The sequence below is a fragment of the Equus asinus genome, chromosome 19 (assembly GCF_041296235.1).
Source record: "Equus asinus isolate D_3611 breed Donkey chromosome 19, EquAss-T2T_v2, whole genome shotgun sequence".
In the NCBI taxonomy this organism is placed as follows: Eukaryota; Metazoa; Chordata; class Mammalia; order Perissodactyla; family Equidae; genus Equus; species Equus asinus.
This window is the reverse complement of record NC_091808.1, coordinates 27,247,905-27,271,195: the sequence shown is the minus strand read 5'-3', so window position 1 is coordinate 27,271,195 and position 23,291 is coordinate 27,247,905. Positions and strand designations below refer to the sequence as shown.

General features: G+C 43.7%; 1 protein-coding gene across 1 annotated transcript in view; it reads right to left on the bottom strand.

Annotated features, from left to right (window-relative positions):
* The window catches only part of ACADL (acyl-CoA dehydrogenase long chain), a 55,909-nt gene extending 51,181 nt beyond the window's left edge, over nucleotides 1-4,728 (bottom strand). Inside the window, 3 exon segments of the mRNA XM_070489152.1 lie at nucleotides 19-1,564; nucleotides 3,166-3,643; nucleotides 4,657-4,728. Coding sequence (XP_070345253.1) covers nucleotides 19-1,564; nucleotides 3,166-3,643; nucleotides 4,657-4,728 — 2,096 coding nt within the window.
* Between the last annotated feature and the right edge of the window lie 18,563 nt (nucleotides 4,729-23,291).

Here is a 23,291-nt window from a genome sequence, read left to right as displayed (position 1 = left end):
GGTCTCTCCTGTCCTCACCGTCCTCTCTGGGCACTGCCGGGGCTCCCTCCAGTCCACCGGGCGGCGGTAGCCCCTCCCGGCTCTCCGCCTCCAGCCGACCAATGCCACGCTCCCCACGCCGCACCCGCCGCCGCCCTGCTCTGCACAGACGGCCCGGCCCGCGGGGAACGGGCGGCGACGCTGCGGCTCCCCTGCCACGCGGTCCCGGCTCCCACGTCCAGCCCGAGGCCGCAGGCCCGCAGCGCGCCGCGCCCCGGGAGGCCGTGGGGAGGGAGGGAGCCGCCGCGTCCCGCGCCCCCGGGAGGCCGTGGGGAGGGAGGGAGCCGCCGCGTCCCGCGCCCCCGGGAGGCCGTGGGGAGGGAGGGAGCCGCCGCGCGCCGCGCCCCGGGAGGCCGTGGGGAGGGAGGGGGCCCGCCGCGCCCCGGGAGGCCGTGGGGAGGGAGGGAGCCGCCGCGTCCCGCGCCCCCGGGAGGCCGTGGGGAGGGAGGGAGCCGCCGCGCGCCGCGCCCCGGGAGGCCGTGGGGAGGGAGGGAGCCGCCGCGCGCCGCGCCCCGGGAGGCCGTGGGGAGGGAGGGGGCCCGCCGCGCCCCGGGAGGCCGTGGGGAGGGAGGGAGCCGCCGCGCGCCGCGCCCCGGGAGGCCGTGGGGAGGGAGGGAGCCGCCGCGTCCCGCGCCCCCGGGAGGCCGTGGGGAGGGAGGGAGCCGCCGCGCGCCGCGCCCCGGGAGGCCGTGGGGAGGGAGGGAGCCGCCGCGCGCCGCGCCCCGGGAGGCCGTGGGGAGGGAGGGAGCCGCCGCGCCCCCGGGAGGCCGTGGGGAGGGAGGGAGCCGCCGCGCGCCGCGCCCCGGGAGGCCGTGGGGAGGGAGGGAGCCGCCGCGTCCCGCGCCCCCGGGAGGCCGTGGGGAGGGAGGGGGCCCGCCGCGCCCCGGGAGGCCGTGGGGAGGGAGGGAGCCGCCGCGCGCCGCGCCCCGGGAGGCCGTGGGGAGGGAGGGAGCCGCCGCGCCCCCGGGAGGCCGTGGGGAGGGAGGGAGCCGCCGCGCGCCGCGCCCCGGGAGGCCGTGGGGAGGGAGGGAGCCGCCGCGTCCCGCGCCCCCGGGAGGCCGTGGGGAGGGAGGGAGCCCGCCGCGCGCCGCGCCCCGGGAGGCCGTGGGGAGGGAGGGAGCCGCCGCGCCCCCGGGAGGCCGTGGGGAGGGAGGGAGCCCGCCGCGCGCCGCGCCCCCGGGAGGCCGTGGGGAGGGAGGGAGCCGCCGCGCCCCGGGAGGCCGTGGGGAGGGAGGGGGCCGCCGGCCCGCGGGCGCAGGCAGCCGCGGAGGAGGCGCGCGGCCTTGACGGGGGCGGGGCGGCCGCGACTCCTCGGTGACCCGCCGGGCGGCCGAGCTGTCTGCCTGCCTTGCGTCCGGCCGCCGACAGCGCCGGGAGCCTAGCCGCACCGTAGGCGGCGACACGGCCGGCGGGCGTCCTATAGCCCGGGAGACTCTCCCAGCAGAGCGGTGACTGCAGCAGCGTCTTCCTTGTCTAAGCAGCTCTTTCCGGAGCCGCGGTGAGAAGCGGCTGTGAGCGATGGAGCCTCACAATGGACCCGAACACAAACCCCGAGAAAGTAAGGTGAACAATCGGGAACTGATTGACTTCACACAGACAACTACACGAACACTGTTGCCAAAGAACTGTGCCGTTATCATTCTTGTCTTGCAAAAATTGGTGTCCACTTCCTGGAAAAAAAAGATTAAAATATATTTTAAAACTTCAGTTCTCCAATAGTATTTCATTGAATTGTCTTGCCATTTCCTGTTTCCTCATTCATCAAGTACTGTTTTATAATCCACATTTCAACCGGATGAAGTCTGAGGAAGTCTGAGGTATTGAAATTCATGGATTTGGTGTTTTGGTGAAAGGAAATGTCTGAAGGTTTTTTGAGCTCTACGGTAAGTCTACAGAGCGCACTTCTGCAGACGTGACGGCGTTATAACTGGAGGAGAGTTATCTAGGGCCTGAAATGATGCAAGTGAGAAAGACACATTTTGTGTTAGAAATGAAGAACTGTAATCCTGGGCCCATTTAGAGCCAGTTTGAACAGACCTCCATCCCTGATCAACAAAAATGATTAAGGATTGTCTTTCAGAAGAAATCTTGACCTGAAATGACCTCAGAACCAAAGATGCCCTTCCCACAGGACTAGGGCAGGACCACAACTTGAAAGCCGGACTCTTATCAGAAGTGAGGGATGCCACATTCAGGAAGATCGGTGTTACAATTCTTTCTCCACCACGTGCTTAGAACCCTATCATAAATATTTAGAACCTCACCAAAAATGCCTGAAGCCCACCAATCAAAATCTGCCCCGCCAGTGTTTCCCTGTGCCAGTCTGTTCTCCCTAACCTCTTAAATTTCCTCCCAAATCCTGAATCGGGGAGACAGATCTGAGGGCACACGCCCCCTGTCTCCCTGGAGATCAATCTGGCAGAATAAAAAGCTGTTTTCTGCCCTCAAAGGCTGGTGCCATAATTAATTAGCTTGTTTATGTGCATCGGGCAGAGAACCCCAATTTCGGGTGGCAACAGAACTAAAAACAATGCTGAAAATAAAAAAGAAGCGTAAAAAAGTTTCATTCCAAACAGAAGCATGTGAATAATGTTAGTTGGCAGCAAGAGCATATGGCTCCATGCGGGCTTGCTAGAATTCTGGACTTGCTGGCTGACAGTCTGACCTACCTGGACCAGTAGGAGTCTGTGCCAGGGTATTTAGTAGCTTCATGGGACCAAACTCTTGGTTTTTCAAGATGATAATTAGCTGATCAAGTAACCTGCTAGTATGGGGCAATGAGAGACCCTTCCCTGCATGGTCTCCCTGAGCCTTTGAAAAATGTGGATGATGATAAGACACTATCTCTGTGGTGGGTGTATCTGAGGTCACTCCAGCAGCAGCACGTGCTGAATCAGAAGGTCTGATGATGAGGTCTAGGATTCTGTATAGTTAACACAACTGATTTTTTTTCAGTCTTAATTCAGTTTATTTCTCTTGTATAAAAACACTATGTGGTGGCTACAGCTAGAGCCTGGGTCTTCTGCATAGAGACTCTGCTGTGGGTCTTTACTAGAAGGTCAGTGAACTTCTGATAGGGAGACCTCAAGAACACGGTCTCTTTCTAGAGGTGGTGGGATGAGACACCTGTGGATCTTGGAGATGGCAGCAAAGGTGACCTTGGCAAAGTGCCCAGGGTGGCAGCACAGCCTCTGGCCTCAGTGTAGCAGTTGTCCATACTGGTCAACCTCAGCACCTTCATGGGCCCAGGGGCCCAGATGATGCTAGTGCTTCTGGGGGTATTAATGAGGCACACCAGCACAGAGACACAGAGGCCTGTTACCTTGCAAGAGATGATGTGGGGCTTGCCAATCTTGATCCCCCAGTGGCCTCGCCACCCTGTATCTATGGAAATGTAGGCCAGCACCATGGCCCTGTGTCTGGCGACAGCTGCCTCCTTGAAGCAGTTAACACCCAGACCGACATAGCTGTTGTAGTCCCTGATGGCGACAAATGCCTTGAACTTGGTCCACCGGCCAGTGCAGGTTAGCTTTTGCAGGGGCCTATTCTTCAAAACCCCGCCTTTGAGAGCTGCCTCCAGAGAAAGGTCAATGGGCTCAGACTCCTTGACAGGGAGAAGAGATAGAACTCCTCCAAGAACTTTGTCTCATGTCCTCATCAGGGGGCCCAGCTTAGTGATGAGGAGCCACTTCTTCTCCTTGGCCTTGCCTCAGCAAGCTCCTTGACCTCGACCTCTGCCCCGACCATGGCCATGACCTGGGCCAGGACGCTGTTGCTGCACCTCCGCATATAACACTCTGTAAGTGTTAGCTGATTTTCTTCTCGTCCACTCACATACTCACAAGCCTTTGCAGGCGATGGTGACTTTTAGTAATGGCTTTTTATAATCAATTTGACAAAAATTAGATTTTGTTGTAATTCATGACAGAATTGGTACATAAGTAATGTGATGTCCCTCTCAGTATGTTGCATCAGAATGTCCCTGATGCTGCTTTGTCCCATACTTGGTGAGGTTAATTTGAAACACCTTAATTTTAATTTCTTTATTTGGTTAAGATGGTGTCAACCAGGTTTCTCTGTTGTAAAGTTACTATGTTTCCTCTTGTGAAATAAGAACAAATATGCTTCTGAGCACAGAGTGATTTGGGCTAAAATGAAACAAAAGGGTAAACAAACTACCCAGATAATTTAGGCAAATCACCCAATGTTTCATGAACCCTTTCCCTATATATCTTCCTGGCAGGAATAAGTCACATCTTTCACCCAAGAGTTCTACAAGCCATGCTTTTACTAACTGAAATGTCTATTAGGGTCAGAGTTGTCAGGGAACATTCCAGTTAGTGCATATACCTTGAACCTGGATCTTTAGGAGTTAGCAGAAGGGAAAGAAAGATCAGGACACTAGGTGAGCGTGGAACAAAATTAGGAAAGGCTTATAGAAAGGAAGGAAGGAAGGACAACAAGAAAGCCAATCTAACTGGAGGATGTATGTTGGGAGGAAGTAGAAATTCAGGTTCAGTAGTGAGGTAGCGCCTGGGAGGCACCCGCGACACAGGGCTGAGTGCACAGATTTAGGGGTGAGACTACCTAAGTTTGCTTCCCGACTCTGCTCCTCACCACTTGTCTATTGTCGTTGTCCGGATTAAGGTGCAGGTGCTGGTAGAGAATGTGGCGCAGGGGTTGCTGCATTGTAACTATTCAGTGATTGTTGGCCAGTACTTTTATTATTATTGAATATCACACCAAGAAATTTAAATTTGAAGTGGTAGGAGATAAAGAGTCCCCAAAGCCTGGGAGAGTGAAATTCATTCAGTTATTCATTCATTCTCTTGCTCAAAAAATACTTATTGAGTTCCTCCTAAAGCTGAGGGCACAATGTTGTACGAGATAAAGTCTGTCCTTTGAAAGAGCTTGAAATACAGTTATGAAAATTAGACTGTCCAAGATAATTTGAAATACAAGACAGGGTGTGATAAGTGAAGGAGCGAGGTAACAGTACCACGTAGGGAGCTGACACTGTGGGGGGGCCTACTTGGTTTGCTTCTTTCCCCCCTTTATTTTTACAGCACAGTGGAAAAACATAAGTGACAGCATTTGACAGATTGGACATCTCAAGGTGGGAAATCTTGCTCTGAATGACTTCATCTCTCCATGTCTCTGTTTTCTTATTTGTGAAATGGAGATATTAATAGTATCTACCTCACAGGATTGTTTTGTGGCTAAAGCAAGACAAGATATGTAAAGCATCCAGGCTGGCAGCAGTCAGAGCCCAGTACATAGTTACATTACTGTCTTCCTTACCTTAGTTCTTCTGAGCTGCTGTGCTCTTCCCAAGTTGCCAGAGCAACAAACAAAACCCAGGGAACCTGACCCTTCCTTCTGACTGAGTCAGCTGTCATTCATTTGGAAAGGATTTGCAGCAGCTGCTCCTTCTAGTTGTCAATATTTAGACCAATATCTTCATTGGACACTGTAGATAATCCTTGTGTTGTGGCCCGATCCCTGGGTGAGCAAGGGGTACCCATGTTAGCTTTAAGTGTCGACTCCGTTCATTTCTTTCAGTTGCTGGTTCTCCCAATTTTGGAAAAAGAGAGAGAATGGCAAAGCCCCCTTTACTAGTCAACACTTTGAAAGTGTTGTAATCAGTTTGTAATCAACACGAGGGATTTTTAAAGCTAATACTACAACAAGCTAAGGTACGAAAGTTTCATTTGTCCAGATTCTAAAACTGAGTAATAATTCCGGCTACATGTTCTGGTCTGGTAGAAGCAACTGCTGAGAATGTGACTCTTTAAACTTTCTTCACCTTTGGGGGAGCAAAGTGTTCACTCTTCATAGGAGAATGCGAGATTCCAGACCGTGATGGCACAGAGGGGCTGTCCAGCTCCTCAGAAGCTTTAAACTTCATTTAGCTGTGATGACAAATACGCAGTGTCACGGGGCCGCCTGTCAGACAGCAGGAAAGTTCAGGAAAGTGGAACCAAGAAGTTAAGAGATTATTTCATAATTAAAACAGAAGCAAGGGGAAGTGCGCCAAGGGCTCAGCTGGAGTCTGCCTGGTGCTGGGGAAATGCCCTGGCTTGCCTGAGTCTTCTGCGGGCCCTTTGTACACAGGCTGACTGCAGCAGGCCAGCTAGTAGGGGCACGGACTTAGCAGGTGCAGCATAAATTCTCTGAACCTCCACTTACTCACCTGTAAACGAAGAACGACAGTACCTATATCATGGGTGTTGGGAGGACTTTTCAGATAATGGGGATCAAGTGGTTAGAACAATGACAGGATTATAATAAGCACTCAGTAAATGGTAATTATTATTGTCATCATTGAGAAATATCCATGTTTTGGAGTACAAAAAAGGCAGAGCAACTCCTAAAAACACTTTTTAAAAAAACTCGAAGTTCAAAGAAGAAAAAAAAATTACCCCCAGTTCTCCAATTGAAATGTAAAATCCTTAACCCTTGGAGTGTGAGAAGGAAACAACAGCCCCTCCCCGTATATAGCTCTTCCTCTCTGACTCTTCTAGTGCTTATTTGATATTACACAAAGATACACATCTTGTATGTGTAAAAGCTGGAGTCTGGGGCTGGCCCCGTGGCCGAGTGGTTAAGTTCGCGCGCTCCGCTGCAGGCGGCCCAGTGTTTCGTTGGTTCGAATCCTGGGCGCGGACATGGCACTGCTCATCAGACCACGCTGAGGCAGCGTCCCACATGCCACAACTAGAAGAACCCACAACGAAGAATACACAACTATGTACTGGGGGGCTTTGGGGAGAAAAAGGAAAAAATAAAATCTTTAAAAAAAAAAAAAAAGGCTGGAGTCTGTGTGTGCCATGCCTCTTAGAGGGAGGGGCTTGAGGATGAGGCTGCTCAGTGCTTCTGCTCTGACACCTGTGAGTCCATGTCGTGGTCCACGTGGTCCTTTCCTAGACTGAGGAAAATGCCAGCTCCTCTAACCGGAGTCACTAGGTGTCTGCCTGTTTATAAATTTATAAAAACTGAGTGACTAGGAAGTATTATTTTATTATTTTATATTTGATTTGAAGAATATCTTGATGATACATTGCGAAAAATGAGTCTGGAATTTGTTTTTCAAAATTTATCTGAAATATATATATTTTTCCCCTGCAGAAGACAATAGTTTCAAAAGTAGTTGCTGTTTTATGTTTTAGAACATTTTCTTAAAAAAAAAAGTAATTCAAGTATCTTTAGCCCACAGGATTTTTATAGAAATTCCGCTTGTCAGGATTAAGAGTGGATGTGTTTAATACTCACGCTTCAAACCCTGACCTGTGTCTACAGGGCTTCCCTCTGGGCCATGCCCAGAATAAACATACTAGTCAGACCCCTTGTTAAACAAGAAATTATCGCTCAAATGTCAAAAGAATTACAACATCTATCTTCTAGGGCTGCTCTGTTATTTGTTTTTATTTTGCACAGAGCTCATTAGAAGTATATATGTTCTCTGTTGCAAAGCAAAACTGATCTCATCAAGTGGAGAAATTTTGTACAAGTTTTAGTGTGTTACAGTCTTTGACTACAGGAATTTGAGCATGTGCAATGCTGTTGTGTGGGTCCTGGACAGTGTCAGAAGGATGATTGCTAAGCCAGTTTGCTTGTGTAACGTGGAATTATTCTTCTGCAGAGCTGACTTTTGTTCAGGGTAAGATAAGCCTTCGTGGTAAGATTTCTCCCAGAATATAGGTCCTTTGCCATAGTAACTGGACCTGGTCTCAATTTGATAATCTCTTTTTGGTGAGGAAGATTGGCCCTAAGCTAACCTCTGTTGCCAATCTTCCTTTGTTTGCTTGAGGAAGATTGTCCTTGAGCTAATATCTGTGCCAGTATTCCTCTATTTTGTATGTGGGACACCACCACAGCATGGCCTGAGGAGTGGTGTGTAGCTCCATTCCCAGGATCCAAACCCACGAATCCTGGGCTGCCGAAGCAGAGCACGTGAACTTAGCCACTATGCCACTGGGCCAGCCCCTCAATTCGACAATTTTTTAAGCTTTATTTGAGTAGGTAAATTTGACATAATTTCCACTGAAACCTGAACATCATGACAGAATGTGTCTGCTACAGCCCCTTCCTAAATTGGGAGGATTGTTTCTGTAGGGTACACTTCTTGAGTGATCGGCATCTTAATCAAAGGGAAAATATTTCATAAAATTAATCTATAGTTACAAGTTACAATATTGTTGCGTGTCAGCTTCTGGACTGAAAGTATGTGGACCATGAATTACACTTGTAATTCAAGAGCATCATTTATTTGTTTATTTTAAATGAACCATCCTGCACTTACTCTATCTGCCGGGAACTCCTTCAACTTCCCATGTCCCCTCAAATCTGTCTGCATGCCCACCCATTCTTCCTTTCACTCTAAGAGAAAGAGGCATCTGTTCTCCTGTTCAAGAAATCATCAACTTTTCTCCTTCCGTGTTTACTTCTCTGCCGGGCCCCACCCCCCTTACGCCGGGCACACATATGCACGTAAACATACACACGCTTCCAACAACAGAGTGTGATGCCATTTTATTAACTGGCAAAGAAGTGCAGCGCTTTATGGAAACAGATAGGAGTGCCCCAATCTGCGCCCACAGGAAATTTCTCCCACAGTTTATATTAGAATTTTTATAGATTCATTTTTTTATATAAATCTTCAATCTCTATGAAACTTATTGATAATGATACATTTTCTCCCCCACAGGACTCACCATTTTTTCCCAGCACCATTTATTGAATAATCCATCTTTTCTACTGATTTAAAATGCCACCCCTATCTTTGCATTCCCTTATATATTTGGATCTATTTCTAGACTTTCTGTTCCATTCATCTGCTTGTCCATCCATCCATTCATTCAGCAAATATTTGTTGGGAGTCTTATACTTGCCTGCATGCCAGACACTCTTCCAGGTGCTATAGTCAAAAATGAATAAAACATGTTTCTTAGCCCTGTGGAGCTTGAGTGTGGAAGCAGACAGTAAACAAATAAATATAAATCAGGAGCTAACAGTACAATGGAGATAAGTCCTGTGTCTGTTCATGAGCTAATTATTCACTGTTTTAATTATTTTGAACCTTGATCTTGAAAAGGAGATGGGAGGGCAGAGAGGGGAAGACAGACGGAGGGAGGTGGGGAGAGAGAGATGGAGAGTATACTAAATAAAGAGATGCTATGGAAGACTGAGTGGGCTCTATCTACTCTATCGAATACCATCTGCAGAACCCTGGGCAAGGTGCTTATCCCAGATGTCAGAGTTCTCAACTGTGAAAGGGGGACACTGCAGAGGATTGTTGTGAAGCTAAATGAAATATTAGTAAACCACCTGGTTAAATGGTTAGTAAACATTTTCTTCTTAACCATCACACATTTTGACTAGCTAAAGTCTCCTGCCATTCAACTGCCTCTCTTTCAAAGTGGAATTTTCAGAACAGCGGGCCTGGGTTGAGGCTGGGGCTTGGAAACGTTGAGTGGATGAGGAAGACTTCATTGCTTTGGGGAAAATGTGAAAAAAACAGCTCAGCCCTCCCTCAAAATCCAGGCCCAGGCCTTCCTGGGTCCTGGTTCTTATAGTAGAAGGAACGAAATAAATGTGAAGGACTTTGGTGCCAGCTGCTGGCACAGAGAAAGGATGGATAAAGAACAGCTACTGGGAGCTTGTTGCTGTGATGCAAGAGGTAAATCCTGGCATCCCATAGTAGACTTAATTACCAGTGACCATGGAGAAGGAAGAGCCCCAAAGCTTGCAGAAGCCAGAAGAGGCACCATGTCAGTGTCAGCTGTGCGAGGTTGTGCCAGCTTCCTGGACTCTTGCTGGTTGTCTGAGGTCTGCAGGCAGGTGTGGTCTCAGTCACACCTGGGTGGAATCTGCAGATTGAGAGCGGATATTGCCTCAGCTATTAGGCCTTGCTAAAGAGAGGAAACTGCAGAGACAAATCCCTGGGGTTTTCTTTGAATAGCCAGAGGGTGATAGTGGTTTTCTTTTATTACCAGAGGGAGACAGGCACTAAGTGATGCTTGCATTGTGAATTTTCACCCAGCTGCTTCTGGATGAAATGCAGATATCTATGCCATAGTATGTAAGCTTTGAAGCTAATGAAAATTCTAGCACAATGTTATCTTCCTAGATTGACAGTCAAGGAGTTGATGAACAGTGTCCCATTTTCTCAATTTAAAGGTGTTTGCCTTTTGGGGATATTTAACAAAGTATCTTTGTGTCTACACAGCAAACCATAAATTTGAAGGTTGTTACATTCGAAGGTTCACTCAATTAAATAAGATGTATAGATAGAAAGATGTTAGAGAGAGAGCAAGCGAGCGAGAGAGAGACTGACCTTGATCTGTTCCAAAGCTGTGTAAACTTGCTTTCCTGGTGTGCTAATTTCAAAATTAGAGCTATGCTAAAAATATCCCAAGAATTTAATAAATGAGTTCCACTTGGGAAAACTACGAGTTTTTTCTTTTTTAACTTTTAAAAGTTCCTTGAACTTTCTTCCCACTATGGACAACAATTTGATCACAATTTGATCATGGAGGAACTTTGATCACAAATAATATATTTAAATTGCTGGCAAGTAAAGTCCCTTAAAAATACAATAGCGGCAAATATTGTCACCCTATTTAAAATCAGTATTATCTGGGGATACTAAACATGATCTCATATTAGGATTTATGAAACTAGGAACTAATTGCTTGTAATTTATTTCAAACAAGTATTTTACTCAAAGTAACTACTGTTATGAATGGACCTTAACCTTTTTGGCCACACACAACCCTTAGGATTCTTTTCATCAGATGAGAGTAAATGTGGAAAAGTTTGAGATGGGTTTCTTGCGTCACTCATTTTCTTTAATCACTTCTACAGCTTCAATTACAACCTATTCTTTTTAGTTCTAGCCTCAAAGCAGTAGAGTCAAGTTGCGTCTAGAGTATTTACCAATATAAGTAGTCCAGAGAGATTAAGAGGAAGAGACCAGGCTCATCATTGTGGGATGCAGAGTTAATGAGCTGGGCCCCTTGCTATCTACATGACTTTAGGGCAATCACTTACTCTTTCTGTGCCTCAGTTTCCTCAAGTGCTTCTGCCTTCTCTGTCTCACCAGATGTGGATACCAAACCCAGATGCCTTGCTAATTAGCAAAGTGAATATCAGAAATATATTTTCATTGGTAAAATTAACGACTTATTCATCATCATAATCATTAATCAGATATTACTGGGATAATTAGTGGTGTTAAAGTTATACGATTAGCTGGAATATTTCAGAAATGCTTCCCACACTTAGCACCACGAGTGTTATCCTCAAACGATCTTGTGTCCATCTACTGGATTTCTGATGACAACTATAATGTTAATAGAATCTGCCTCTGGAATATTTTTGAGTCAGCTTCAAGTGGACTTTTATACAAAGGTCATTAGAACACTTAATAGGAAAAAGAGCTGGGTTTTTTTTTTTTTTATCATGCAGTGTGAACCGTTTTGTTCTTGCTCGCAAATACATGTTTAATAAACGTCTGTACAAGCAGTAGATTTTGGTCTGAGACTTGCTTTTATTATGACCTGGCATCAAAGTGTGGGGAAATGGACAAGCTTCACCAGTCTCAAATACAAGTGATTCTACTTCTAGCATTTTTCAGACATTGCTTTCTTTACATTCTCACTATCAAAGACTCTGTATTAGTTTGTATTCTGTCTTTACTGACCCTTTCTAATAGCATCTGCAATGGGTTGAACTGTAGCCTCCAAAAAGATATGTCCAAGTCCTAACCCTGGTACCTGAGAATGTGACTGTATTTCGGAAAACAGTCTTTGCAGGTGGAATTAAGTTAAAGATCTCAAGATGACATCATTCTGGATTCACTAGGTGGACACTAAACTCAATGAAAAGTGCCTATATTAAAATAACAGTGAGGGCCCTGCCTGGTGGCTTACCGGTTAAGTTCGCACGCTCCGCTTCCATGGCCTGGGGTTTGCCGGTTCAGATCCCGGTTGTGAACATACATGCTGCTTGTGAAGCCATGCTGTGGCAGATGTCCCACGTGTAAAATAGAGGAAGATGGGCACAGATGTTAGCTCAGGGGTAATCTTCCTCAAAAACAAAACAAAACAAAAACAAAAAACAGTGAGTTACCACAACAAACCTACTAAAATGGCCAAAATCCAGAACACTGATATCACCAAATGATATGAGGATGTGGAACAACAGGGACTCTCATTTATTGCTGGTGAGAATGCAAAATGGTACAGCCACTTTGGAAGACAGTTTGATAGTTTCTTACAAAACTAAAGATACTCTTACCATGTGATTGAACAATCACACTCCTTGGTATTTACCCAAAGGAGTTAAAAACTTATGTCCACACAACAACCTGCACATGAATGTTTATAGCAGTTTTATTCATAATTTCCAAAACTTGGAAGCAATCAAGATGTCCTGCAGTAGGTGAATGAATAAATAAACTGTGGTACAACCAGACAATGGAATATTGTTTAGTGCTAAAAAGAAGAGACCTATCAAGCCATGAAAAGACATGGAGGAGCCTTAAATGCATATTGCTAAGTGAGGAACCAATCTGCAAAGGGTAGACACTATAAGGTTCCAACTGCATGACACGGCTAAACTATGGAGACAGCAAAAGGTTAGTGGTTGCCTGAGGTTGGAGGAGAGGAGGAGGGATGAGAGGAGCACAGAGGATCTTCAGGGCAGTGAAAATACTCTGTATGATACTATGATGATATCCATCATGCCATTATGCATTTGTCCAAACCCATAGAATATACAACACCAAAAGTCAACGCTAAGTAAGTGATGGACTTGCAGTGATTATAATGTGTCAAGGTAGGTTTGTCAAATGTCCTTTGGTGCAGGATGTTGATAACGGGGGAGGCTATGCACATGTCAGGGCAGGGAGTTTATGGGAAGTCTTGGCATCTTCCCCTCAATTTTGCTGTAAACCTTAAATTGCTCTGAAAAATAAAGTTTTTAAAAAGTGTCTGTATAAGAAAAGGAGAAGAGATACAGAGGAGAAGGCCATGTGAAGACAGAAGCAGACACTGGATCTGCAGCCCCAAGCCAAGGAGTGTGAGGAGCCACCAGAAACTGGAGGAAGCAAAGCGTGGATTCTCCCCAGAGCTTTTCGGGGAGCACTGCCCTGCTGACACCTTGATTTCACACTTTTGCCCTTCCAAACTGTGAGAGAATAAAGTTTCCTTTTAAGCCATCCAGTTGGTAGTATTTGTTACAGCAGCCTGAGGAAACTAGTGCTGCATCTGTTTTTAGATACTCTGCTTTCTGCTCCATCAGCCACAAGTGGCCATCTTGTGACTTTGCTAACCGGAATCTATTCACCACTTTTTCCAGTAACAGCGCTCATATCTCCCTTGGAGAACCATCCCTCTCCCACTCTGCCCATGGGGTTTTGAGGGGTGTGGTAGATTGTTGCATCAATGGTCTCAGTTCTTCATCTTTGTCATATCATACCCTTTAGCACGTACCTTTGGGATTTTTCCTATAAAGTTGAAATTTATTTCCCCACCTGTCTGATTTGCTTTGGCCAATAGAATTACATAAAAGTGAATCAAGTCCTCAAGAAGCTTTGCGCATTTCTGATTCCTCTTTTGTGCTCCTGCTAAGCCATGGAAGGCTGTGAGAGGGACAGAGCCTTCCTGGCCCAATCCCAGCAGACCCCGGGCATGTGAGCAGTAAATGCTCATCACTGTGGCCTCTGAAGCTCTGTGGCTGTTTGTTACACAGCATTGCTGCAGCAATGAGTCATGGATATAATAGGATTGCTCTTCTCCTGCAGCCAAGAGCATGTGACCTGAACTTGAGAACAGCAATTATTTCAGAGCTGCACATGTTAATCATATCCTCTGAAAATAACTCTACTTTTATTTGGGAAAGAGAATCTCTTTCTACTGGACTTGATCTTAATATAAAGCAAGATTGGAATTGCTGGGGATTATCACGACTTGAGAATAAAACCATCAGAGGGGAAAGCTGAGTAATCAGCAGGGAGACTGAGTCCTAATGAAACCCTGGATCCAGTTACACCTGGCTTTTTAGTTATGTGAGTCAGAAAACTCTTTTTTTGATAATCTATCTTGAGTTGGGATTTTTTTTTTATGGGGTTCATAGTAGTTTACATCATTGTGAAATTTCAGTTGTACATTATTTCTTGTCCGTCACCGTATAAGTGCTCCCCTTCACTCCCTGTGCCCCTCCCCCAACCCCCTTCCCCTGGTAACCACTGAACTGTTTTCTTTGTCCATGTGTTTGTTTATATTCCACATATGAGTGAAATCATATGGTGTTTGTCTTCCTCAGGCTGGCTTATTTCACTTAGCGTAATACCATCCAGGTCCATCCATGTTGTTGCAGATGTGATGATTTTGTCTTTTTTTATGGCTGAGTAGTGTTCCGTTGTATATATACACCACATCTTCTTTATCCAGTCATCGGTCAATGGGCACTTGGATTGGGTCCATGTCTTGGCTATTGTGAATAGTGCTGCAATGAACATAGGGGTGCATATATCACTTTGGATTGTTGATTTCAAGTTGTTTGGGTAGATACCCAATAGTGCGTATCTACTAGTAGCTGGGTCATATGATATTTCTATTTTTAGTTTTATGAGGAATCTCTGTACTGTTTTGCACAGTGGCTGCACCAGTTTGCGTTCCCACCAACAGTGTATGAGGGTTCCCTTTTCTCCACACCCTCCCTAACATTTGTTACTTTTTGTCTTTGTGATTACAGCCATTTTAACGGGTGTAAGGTGGTATCTTACTGTAGTTTTGATTTGCATTTCCATGATGATTAGTGATGTTGGACATATTTTCATATGGTTATTGACCATCTGTATAATTTGGAAGAATGTCTGTTCATTTCCACTGCCCATTTTTTGATCAGGCTGTTTGTTTTTTTGTTGTTTGCTTGTGTGAGTTCCTTATATATCATGGAGATTAACCCCTTATCAGATATGTGATTTGCAAATAGTTTCTCCCAATTGGTGGGTTGCCTTTTTGTTTTGATCCTAGTTTCTTTTGCCTTGCAGAAACTCTAGTCTGATGAAGCCCCACTTGTTTATTTTTTCTTTTGTTTCCCTTGTCTGAGAAGACATGGTATTTGAAAAGATCTTTTTACGTTCGATGTCAAAGAGCGTACTACCTATATTATCTTCCAGGAGTTTTATGGTTTCAGGACTTATCTCCAAATCTTTGATCCATTTTGAGTTTATTTTTGTGTATGGCATGAGATAATAGTCTACTTTCCTTCTTTTGCAAGTGCTTGTCCAGATTTCCCAACACCATTTATTGAAGAGATTATCTTTTCTCCATTGTATGTTGTTGGCACCTTTGTTGAAGATAGGCTGTCTGTAGATGTTCGATTTTATTTCTGGGGTTTCGCTTCTGTTCCATTGATCTGTGTGTGTGTTTTTGTACCAGTACCATGCTGTTTTGATTACTATGGCTTGATAGTACATTTTGAAGTCAGGGATTGTGATGCTTCCAGTTTTGTTCTTTTCTCTCAGGATTGCTTTAGCAATTCGGGGTCTTTGGTTGCCCCATATGGATTTTAGGATTCTTTGTTCTATTTCCATGAAGAATGTCATTGGGATTTTGATTGGGATTGCATAGAATCAGTAGATTGCCTCGGATAGTATGGACATTTTAACTATGTTTATTCTTTCGATCCATGTGCATGGAATCTCTTTCCGTTTCATTATGTGATCATCTATTTCTTTCAACAACATCTAATGTTTTTCATTGTATAAGTCCTTCACCTCCTTGGTTAAAATTATTCCTAGATATTTTATTCTTTTTGTTGCAATTGTAAATGCAATTGTATTCTTGAGTTCTCTTTCTGTAAGTTCATTGTTAGAGTATAGAAATGGAACTGATTTTTGTAAGTTGATTTTGTACCCTGCAACTTTACTGTAATTGTTAATTATTTCTAGTAGTTTCCTGATGGACTTTTAGGATTTTCACTTCTTCATTCCCTATTTGGATTCCTTTTATTCCTGTCTCTTGCCAAATTGTTCTGGCCAAAACCTGCAGTACTATGTTGAGTAAGAGTGGTGAGAATGGCCGTCCTTGTCTTGTTCCTGTTCTCAGAGGGATGGCTTTCAGTTTTTCCCCATTGAGTATGAAGTTGGCTGTGTATTTGTCATATATGAGCTTTTATTATGTTGAGGTAATTTCCTTCTATCCTCATTTTGTTGAGTTTTTGTTATAAATGACTTGCATCTTGTCAAGTGCTTTCTCTGCATCTATTGAGATGATCATCTGGTTTTTATTCCTCATGTTGTTAGTGTGGTGTATCACATTGATTGATTTGTGGATGTTGAACCATCCCTGTGTCCCTGGTATAAATCCCACTTGATAATGATGTATGATCTTTTTGATGTATTGCTGTATTCAGCTTGCCAATATTTTGAGGATTTTTACATTTATGTTCATCAGCAATATTGGCCTGTAGTTTTTCTTTTTTGTTTTGTCCTTGTCAGGCTTTGGTATCAGAGTTATGTTGATCTTGTAGAATGTGTTGGGAAGTGTTCCATCTTTCCTAATTTTTTGTAATAGCTTGAAAAGGATAGGTATTAAAACCTCTCTGAAAGTTTGGTAGAATTTTCCAGGGAAGCCATCTCGTCCTAGGCTTTTATTTTTTGGGATGCTTTTGATTACTGTTTTGATCTCTTTACTTGTGATTGGTTTATTCAGATTGTCTATTTCTCCTTGATTCAGCTTTGGGAGGTTGTAAGAGTCTAAGAATTTATCCATTTCTTCTGGATTGTCCATTTTGTTGGCATATAGCTTTTCGTAGTATTCTCTTACAATCCTTTGTATTTCTGTGGTATTTGTTGTTATTTCTCCTCTTTCATTTCTGATTTTATTTATCTGAGCTTTCTCTTTGTTTCTTTGTAATTGTGGCTAGGGGTTTGTCAATTTTATTTATTATCTCAAAGAACCAGCTCTTTGTTTTGTTGATCCTTTCTACTGCTTTTTTTGTTTCGGTTGCATGTATTTCTGCTCTTATTTTTGTCATTTCTTTCCTTCTGCTGACTTTGGGATTTGTTTGTTCTCTTTCTAATTCAGTCAGGTGTAGTTTGAGATTGCTTATTTGGGATGTTCCTTGTTCGTTAATGTGAACCTGTATTGCGATGAATTTCCCTCTTAGTATCTCTTTTGCTGCATCCCATCTGACTTAGTATGGTATGTTTTCATTTTCATTTATCTCCAGATATCTTTTGATTTCTCCTTTAATTTCTTCAATGATCCATTGGTTGTTCAATAACCTGTTATTTGATCTCCACATCTTTGTCCCTTTCTCAGTTTTTTTCTTAGAATTAATTTCTAGCTTCATAGCATTGTGATTTGAAAAGATGCTTGTTATTATTTCAATCTTCTTAAACGTATTGTGGCTCGCCTTGTTTCCCAACATATGGTCTATTCTTGAGAATGTTCCATGTGCACTTGAGAGGAATGTGTATTCTGCTGTTTTTGGATGGAGTGCTCTATATATGTCTATTAAGTCCAACTAGTCTAGCTTTTCATTTTCCTTTAATTCTACTGTTTCCTTATTGATTTTCTGTCTTGATGATCTATCGCCTGCATTTCCTTTGTTTCTTGTCCCATGTGTTTTGGTCTACCAATTGAGTTGTGTAGTTTTCTATGTTGGATTTCTTTGTTTTCTCCTTATTTATTATTTGTGTCTCTGTTTTGCATTTTTGTTTAGTGGTTACCATGAGGTTTGTATTCAAAATCTCATAGGTAAAATAGTCCATTTTCTGGTGGCCTCTTATTTCCTTAGACTAAACTGGTTCAGTCTCCTTCCTCTTCCTCTCCTAAGTTGTTTTGTCACATGTTATTCCATCTTGCACTGTGAGTTTGTAATTAAAATGACAAGATTATGTTTGTTTTTGGTGTTTTCCTTCCCTTTATCTTTAATGTTATACTTGAGTATTTGCTAACCTGTTCTGATGTATAGCTACAATTTTCTGATTTTTTCCTACTTATTTATCTCCTTACTCTGTAATTTATAACCCCTTTCTCCCCCCCCCCCATTTTTTTAGGTATGAGGGCCTTCTCGAGGATTTCTTGTAGCAGGGAGGGGTCTTGTTGTGATGAACTCCCTTAGCTTTTGTTTATCTGGGAATGTTTTTAATTCTCCATCATATATGAAGGATATTTTCGCTGGGTAGAAAGTTTTGTCCTTGGCTGAAAGTTTTTGGCCTTCAAAGCTTTGAATATGTCATTCCAGTATCTCCTAGCCTGTAAGGTTTCTGCAGAGAAATCCACTGAAAGCATGATAGGGGTTCCTTTGCAGGTTGTTTTCTTCTGCCTTGCTGCCCTTAGTATTTTTTCTTTGTCATTCACTTTTGCCAGATTCACTACTATATGCCTTGCAGTAGGTCTTTTTACATCGACATATTTAGGAGATCTGATAGCTTCTTTCACTTGGATTTCCATCTCTTTCCCCAGGTTTGGGAAGTTCTCAGCTATTATTTCTTTGAACAAGCTTTCTGCTCCATTCTCCTTCTCTTCTCCCTCTTGAATACCTATAATTCTTATGTTGCATTTCCTAATTGAGTCAGATATTTCTCAGAGACTTTCTTCATTTCCTTTTTGCCTTTGTTCTCTCTCCTCCTCTATCTGGAGCATTTCAATATGTCTATCCTCAATTATGCTGATTTGCTCCTCTATGATGTCTGCTCGAGCATTCAGGGAAGCCATATTTTGTTTTATTTCATCCATTGTGTCTTTCATCTCCATGTTTCTGATTGTTTCTTCTTTATAGTATCCATTTCTGTTGTGAAGTGACTCCTGAACTCATTGAATTGTTTCTCTACATTCTCTTTTAACTCGTTGAGTTTTTTGATGATAGCTATTTTGAATTCTCTGTCATTTAGATTACATATTTCTGTGTCTTCAGGACTGATTTCTGGATACTTGTCATTTTCTCTCTGGTCTGGAGATTTAATATAATTTTTGATACTTCTAGATGGCGTGGCTCTGTTCTTCTGCATCCTGGTATTATTTATGGCCATTACTACCTATCACCACTGGGTGGGGGTCAAGAGCTGCGTATTCTGAGCTTTCTCCATTCCACCGAGATCCCAGGTACTGGGCTGGTGGGAGGGAGGAGTACTTTCTTCTGTGTGCTCTCATGGGCTTACTTGTTCTGCGCTTGCTATCTGCTCTCTTGGGGTGTAGGTTTCATGAAGTAACCCCTGTGTTAGCTTTCACCTTGGTAAGAGACTTTCTCCTAGGCTGTGAGGGACCTTAGGGATCTTTGATGTTCCCATGAATGGGCACCCCCTTCCACCTTCCTTCTGTCTCGCAGGGTGCATGAAATTCTGGATCTCAGTCTTTTGGGGAGGGAGCTAATTTTCTCTTACCCTGTTGTACCTCCTCCCAGAGGGGCTCCAGCCTCTCCACCCTCCAAGGTATGGCTGTGTGTGTCTCTCAGACTTCTTTTGTGTTGTCTGGATGTCCTCTGTTGAAGTATGAATGTCTTTTTTGTTGTATCATGGAGGGGAGTGATCACCAGGAAAGCTCACTCCACCATGATGCTGATGTCATTCCTGGGAATCAGAGGTGAAAAGAGGGCTACTGGTAGGCACCTGGTCTGTTTCCAGTCCTCCTCACTGACATGGCAGCCAATGAGCTGTCACATAGCTTGCCTTGAGTTGGGATTTTATCCCATCAAAAGAACTTAAATTTTCATCTAGATCACATTGCTTCCAAGCTGTACTTCCTAAAATACTATTTTGATTTCATCACTTTTAAAAAGTTATTGCTGTTCCTTTTCTTTCACATTTGTTCATCAATCCAGGCCTTTCTGGCATCTGGCTCTCAGTTTTTCATTAGGATGGATTTCTGACTCTTTCTTTCTTATATTTTCCAGCCCTTGGATGTGCTTTCCTGCCTTTCTGCTTTTGTTTGTGTGACTCCTGCTGCCTGGAAAGCCATCCTCTTCTGTATTAGTCAGGGCATAACCCCTGTAATAAACAACCTCAACATTTCAGGGTCTCAATGCTGTAAAAGTTTATTGTTTTCTTATATCATGGTTCTTAGTGAAAATGGTGCTGGGGGAGGAGGCTGACTACATGCAGACATTTAGGTGTCCGGACTTTTTCTGTTTTATAACACCAATATCTTTGACTTATGGCCCCTGGGGTTGTTGAGAAAGAGGAAAAAAGTGAACTGAAACTCTGAAGGCCAACAGATGTTAGGGGCCAGGGCTGGAAGTAGCCTACATTCTTTTGACCCACATTCCATGGGCCATAACTCATCACGTGATCCCATGTGGCCTCATTTGGCTCCATCTATATTGAGGAGGCTGGAACATATTGTCTTCCTTTGTGCTCAGGAGGAAAAGGAAATGGTTGCTGACCATGAAGCCCTGAATATGCCATATCTGCTATCTCCATCTGGTAAAATCCTCCCAATATAATGTGATTTTCTATGTTCTCATTTAAGAAATTCGATCTGTAGGGTGAATTCTCTGTGCGTTTACCTTATTCACATTTTGGGTTGATTCAGTCCATCAGGACCATGTGTAAGCACACATTTATGGAATTCCACAGATACAGAGATGAACCTGACCTGCTCCCTGCCCACAAGAGCACAAGTCTTGGGACATAGACATAAAAAATTATAATCTGATGTAAAAGACACAGTTATAAAGGAGTTTACAAATTGCTGATAAGCAGAGAGGAAATTGTTTCTTGATGGTGGAGACTGTGTCTTATTTGTCTGTGTATCTCCACAAGTCAAAGGATGTGTAGAGGGGAGTCTTGTATGTGCTAAACAAACAATGACATTGGATGAGAGAGTACACTTGAGTAAGTGAGCTAATAAGGGTAGGATGAACGGATTCCTAAGGACTCTGAGATATACAGAGGTAGAGTATAGCGGGACCTATACAGACGGGGGCTTTGTTTTTTATGGTGAAATATCAAACAAAAGATATACAAAAAGATTAAGTGACAGCTTTAGGTAAAATTAGGTAAAATGCGGAAAGATCTTAAAGAATATTGGCAAAGTATATCCATCTGTAATTTATGAGGAGGTAAATCTGTGAAGAGGTAAAAACCTGTTCACAAAATTGTATTTTTGTGAGTACAGAATTGTACTTTTTATGATTTTTACTTTATCCTCAACCTATTTAGTTACAGTGTTTAATTTCGGTGGGTAGAAGGATTTAACAACTTAAAGTTATAAATAATCACTAGGATGCAATGAAATGTAGTTGTGGCCTGGAAGTTCTACCTCCTGCATGACATTTTAGGAGAGAGTTCTCATCTCTCATTTCCCTGCCAAAAGCTTTTATTCATCTGTGAGTGAATGTTAGAGTCACTGGAGGAACATTTTCAAAATAACCTGCTCCCACATCAGATTTGATGAATCAATCACTGGAAGGTAGGGCCCTAATTGAGAACCAGTGGTTTAGTCCCCTCACCTCCTAAGAATTCTGTCCTCCTGTACTAGTTTCCTATTGCTGGTATAACAAGTCGCCACAAATGTAGTGCCTTAAAACAACCCAAATTTACTATGTCAAGCTCCAGAGGTCAGAGTCTGAAGTCAGTTTCGCTGGGCTAACACCAAGAGTCTCATCAGGCTGTGCTCCTTCTGGAGCCTCTAGGGGAGGATGGTTTCTGCCTTGTTCATCCTCTAGAGGTGCCTGCGTTTCTTGGCTCATGGTCCCTTCTCGAATCACTCCCACCTCTGCTTCTGTCTTCACATCTACCAATGACTCTGATATTCCTTCCTCTTTCTTATAAGGACCCTTGTGATTATATTGGGACCACCTGGAACCCAGAATCCACCATCCTTAATTGAATCATATCCTCAAGGTTCCAGTTTACCATGTAAATTAACACACTCACTGGTTCTGTGGATTAGGACGAGGACGTCTCTGGGAAGCCGTTATTCAGCCAACCACATTTCCTTCATACGTAATTTTTAAAATATGGGAATTAATTTAGATTTTTGAGGAGTAAATGAGAAATGCATGTGAATAAAATATTTAGCATAGGATTTGACATTATCAGTGGCAAAAACAATGTTAGCCGTTAGACTTTTAAAATATCTTTTGGGGCCAGTCTGGTGGCATAGTTGTTAAGTTTGCACATTCCGCTTCGGTGGCCCAGGGTTCCCCGGTTAGGATCCTGGGCGCAGACCTACGCACTGCTCATCAAGCCATGCTGTGGCAGGCATCCCACATATAAAGTAAAGGAAGATGGGCATAGATATTAGCTCAGGGCCAGTCTTTGGCAGAAAAAAGGAGAATTGGTGGCAGATATTGGCTCAGGGCTAATCTTCCTCAAAAAAAACCTTTTTTTAACAGAACTTTGATGAGTGCAGCATGGTCTTGTTTCATTCACTGCCACATTTGTCCTGCACATGATGAGAGTTCAATGAATATTTACTACATGAGTGAATGAACACTGAGTATCAACTGCGGGTGCGTAGTAACTTTCCCTTATATTCCATTGTTTCCTTACATTCCATAATCACATGAGCCAATTCCTCATAATAAATCTCTCTCTTTCTTGCTCTCTATCTCTATCTACCTACCTACCTATCTATCTATCTATCTATCTATCTATCTATCTATCTACCTATCTTTCTATTGATTCTGTTTCTCTGGAGAATCCTAATATATACCGAAAATTTAGAATGCAGTAGGAATCCTGGTGGTACTTGCTTCATTTATGGTCAGTTGGAAATCAGATAATGAGCAGGCAAGGCTAAAACTGTGCCGTCTTGTTTTCATGCTCCCCACTTGCATCGTCTTTCTTTTGACTTTAGTCAAGAGTAAAGCAACAATTAGAGCTATAGAAAGTAAATAATGCAGATTTTGTTTCTGAATATGAAGCTAGAGAATTCCTGTTTTGAAAGCTGTCAGACTTATAAAGATCCAATAATTAGGGTTAAGTAATTCAATTTCCTGAAACATATTTCTAGGGAGGGTGGATGCTTATGAAGAAACCCATTCATGCCTAATTCAGTTTTCCTGCTTCATCTAGAATCATTGCAATTATACCAATGGTCTAATTCTTGATATTAGCAGGAAAGTGACATTAAATATGACAGCTCTAAAATGGCTGAATTTGTTAAGTAAGGGAGCACAGTCATGTACTGGCCAGCACTTTAGTCCAGAGGGAATTCCTTGCTGTCCATGGCTCTCACAACGGGGAACATTGGAGGCTGGAGGGGCAGGGGCGTATTGTCTTCCTCCTC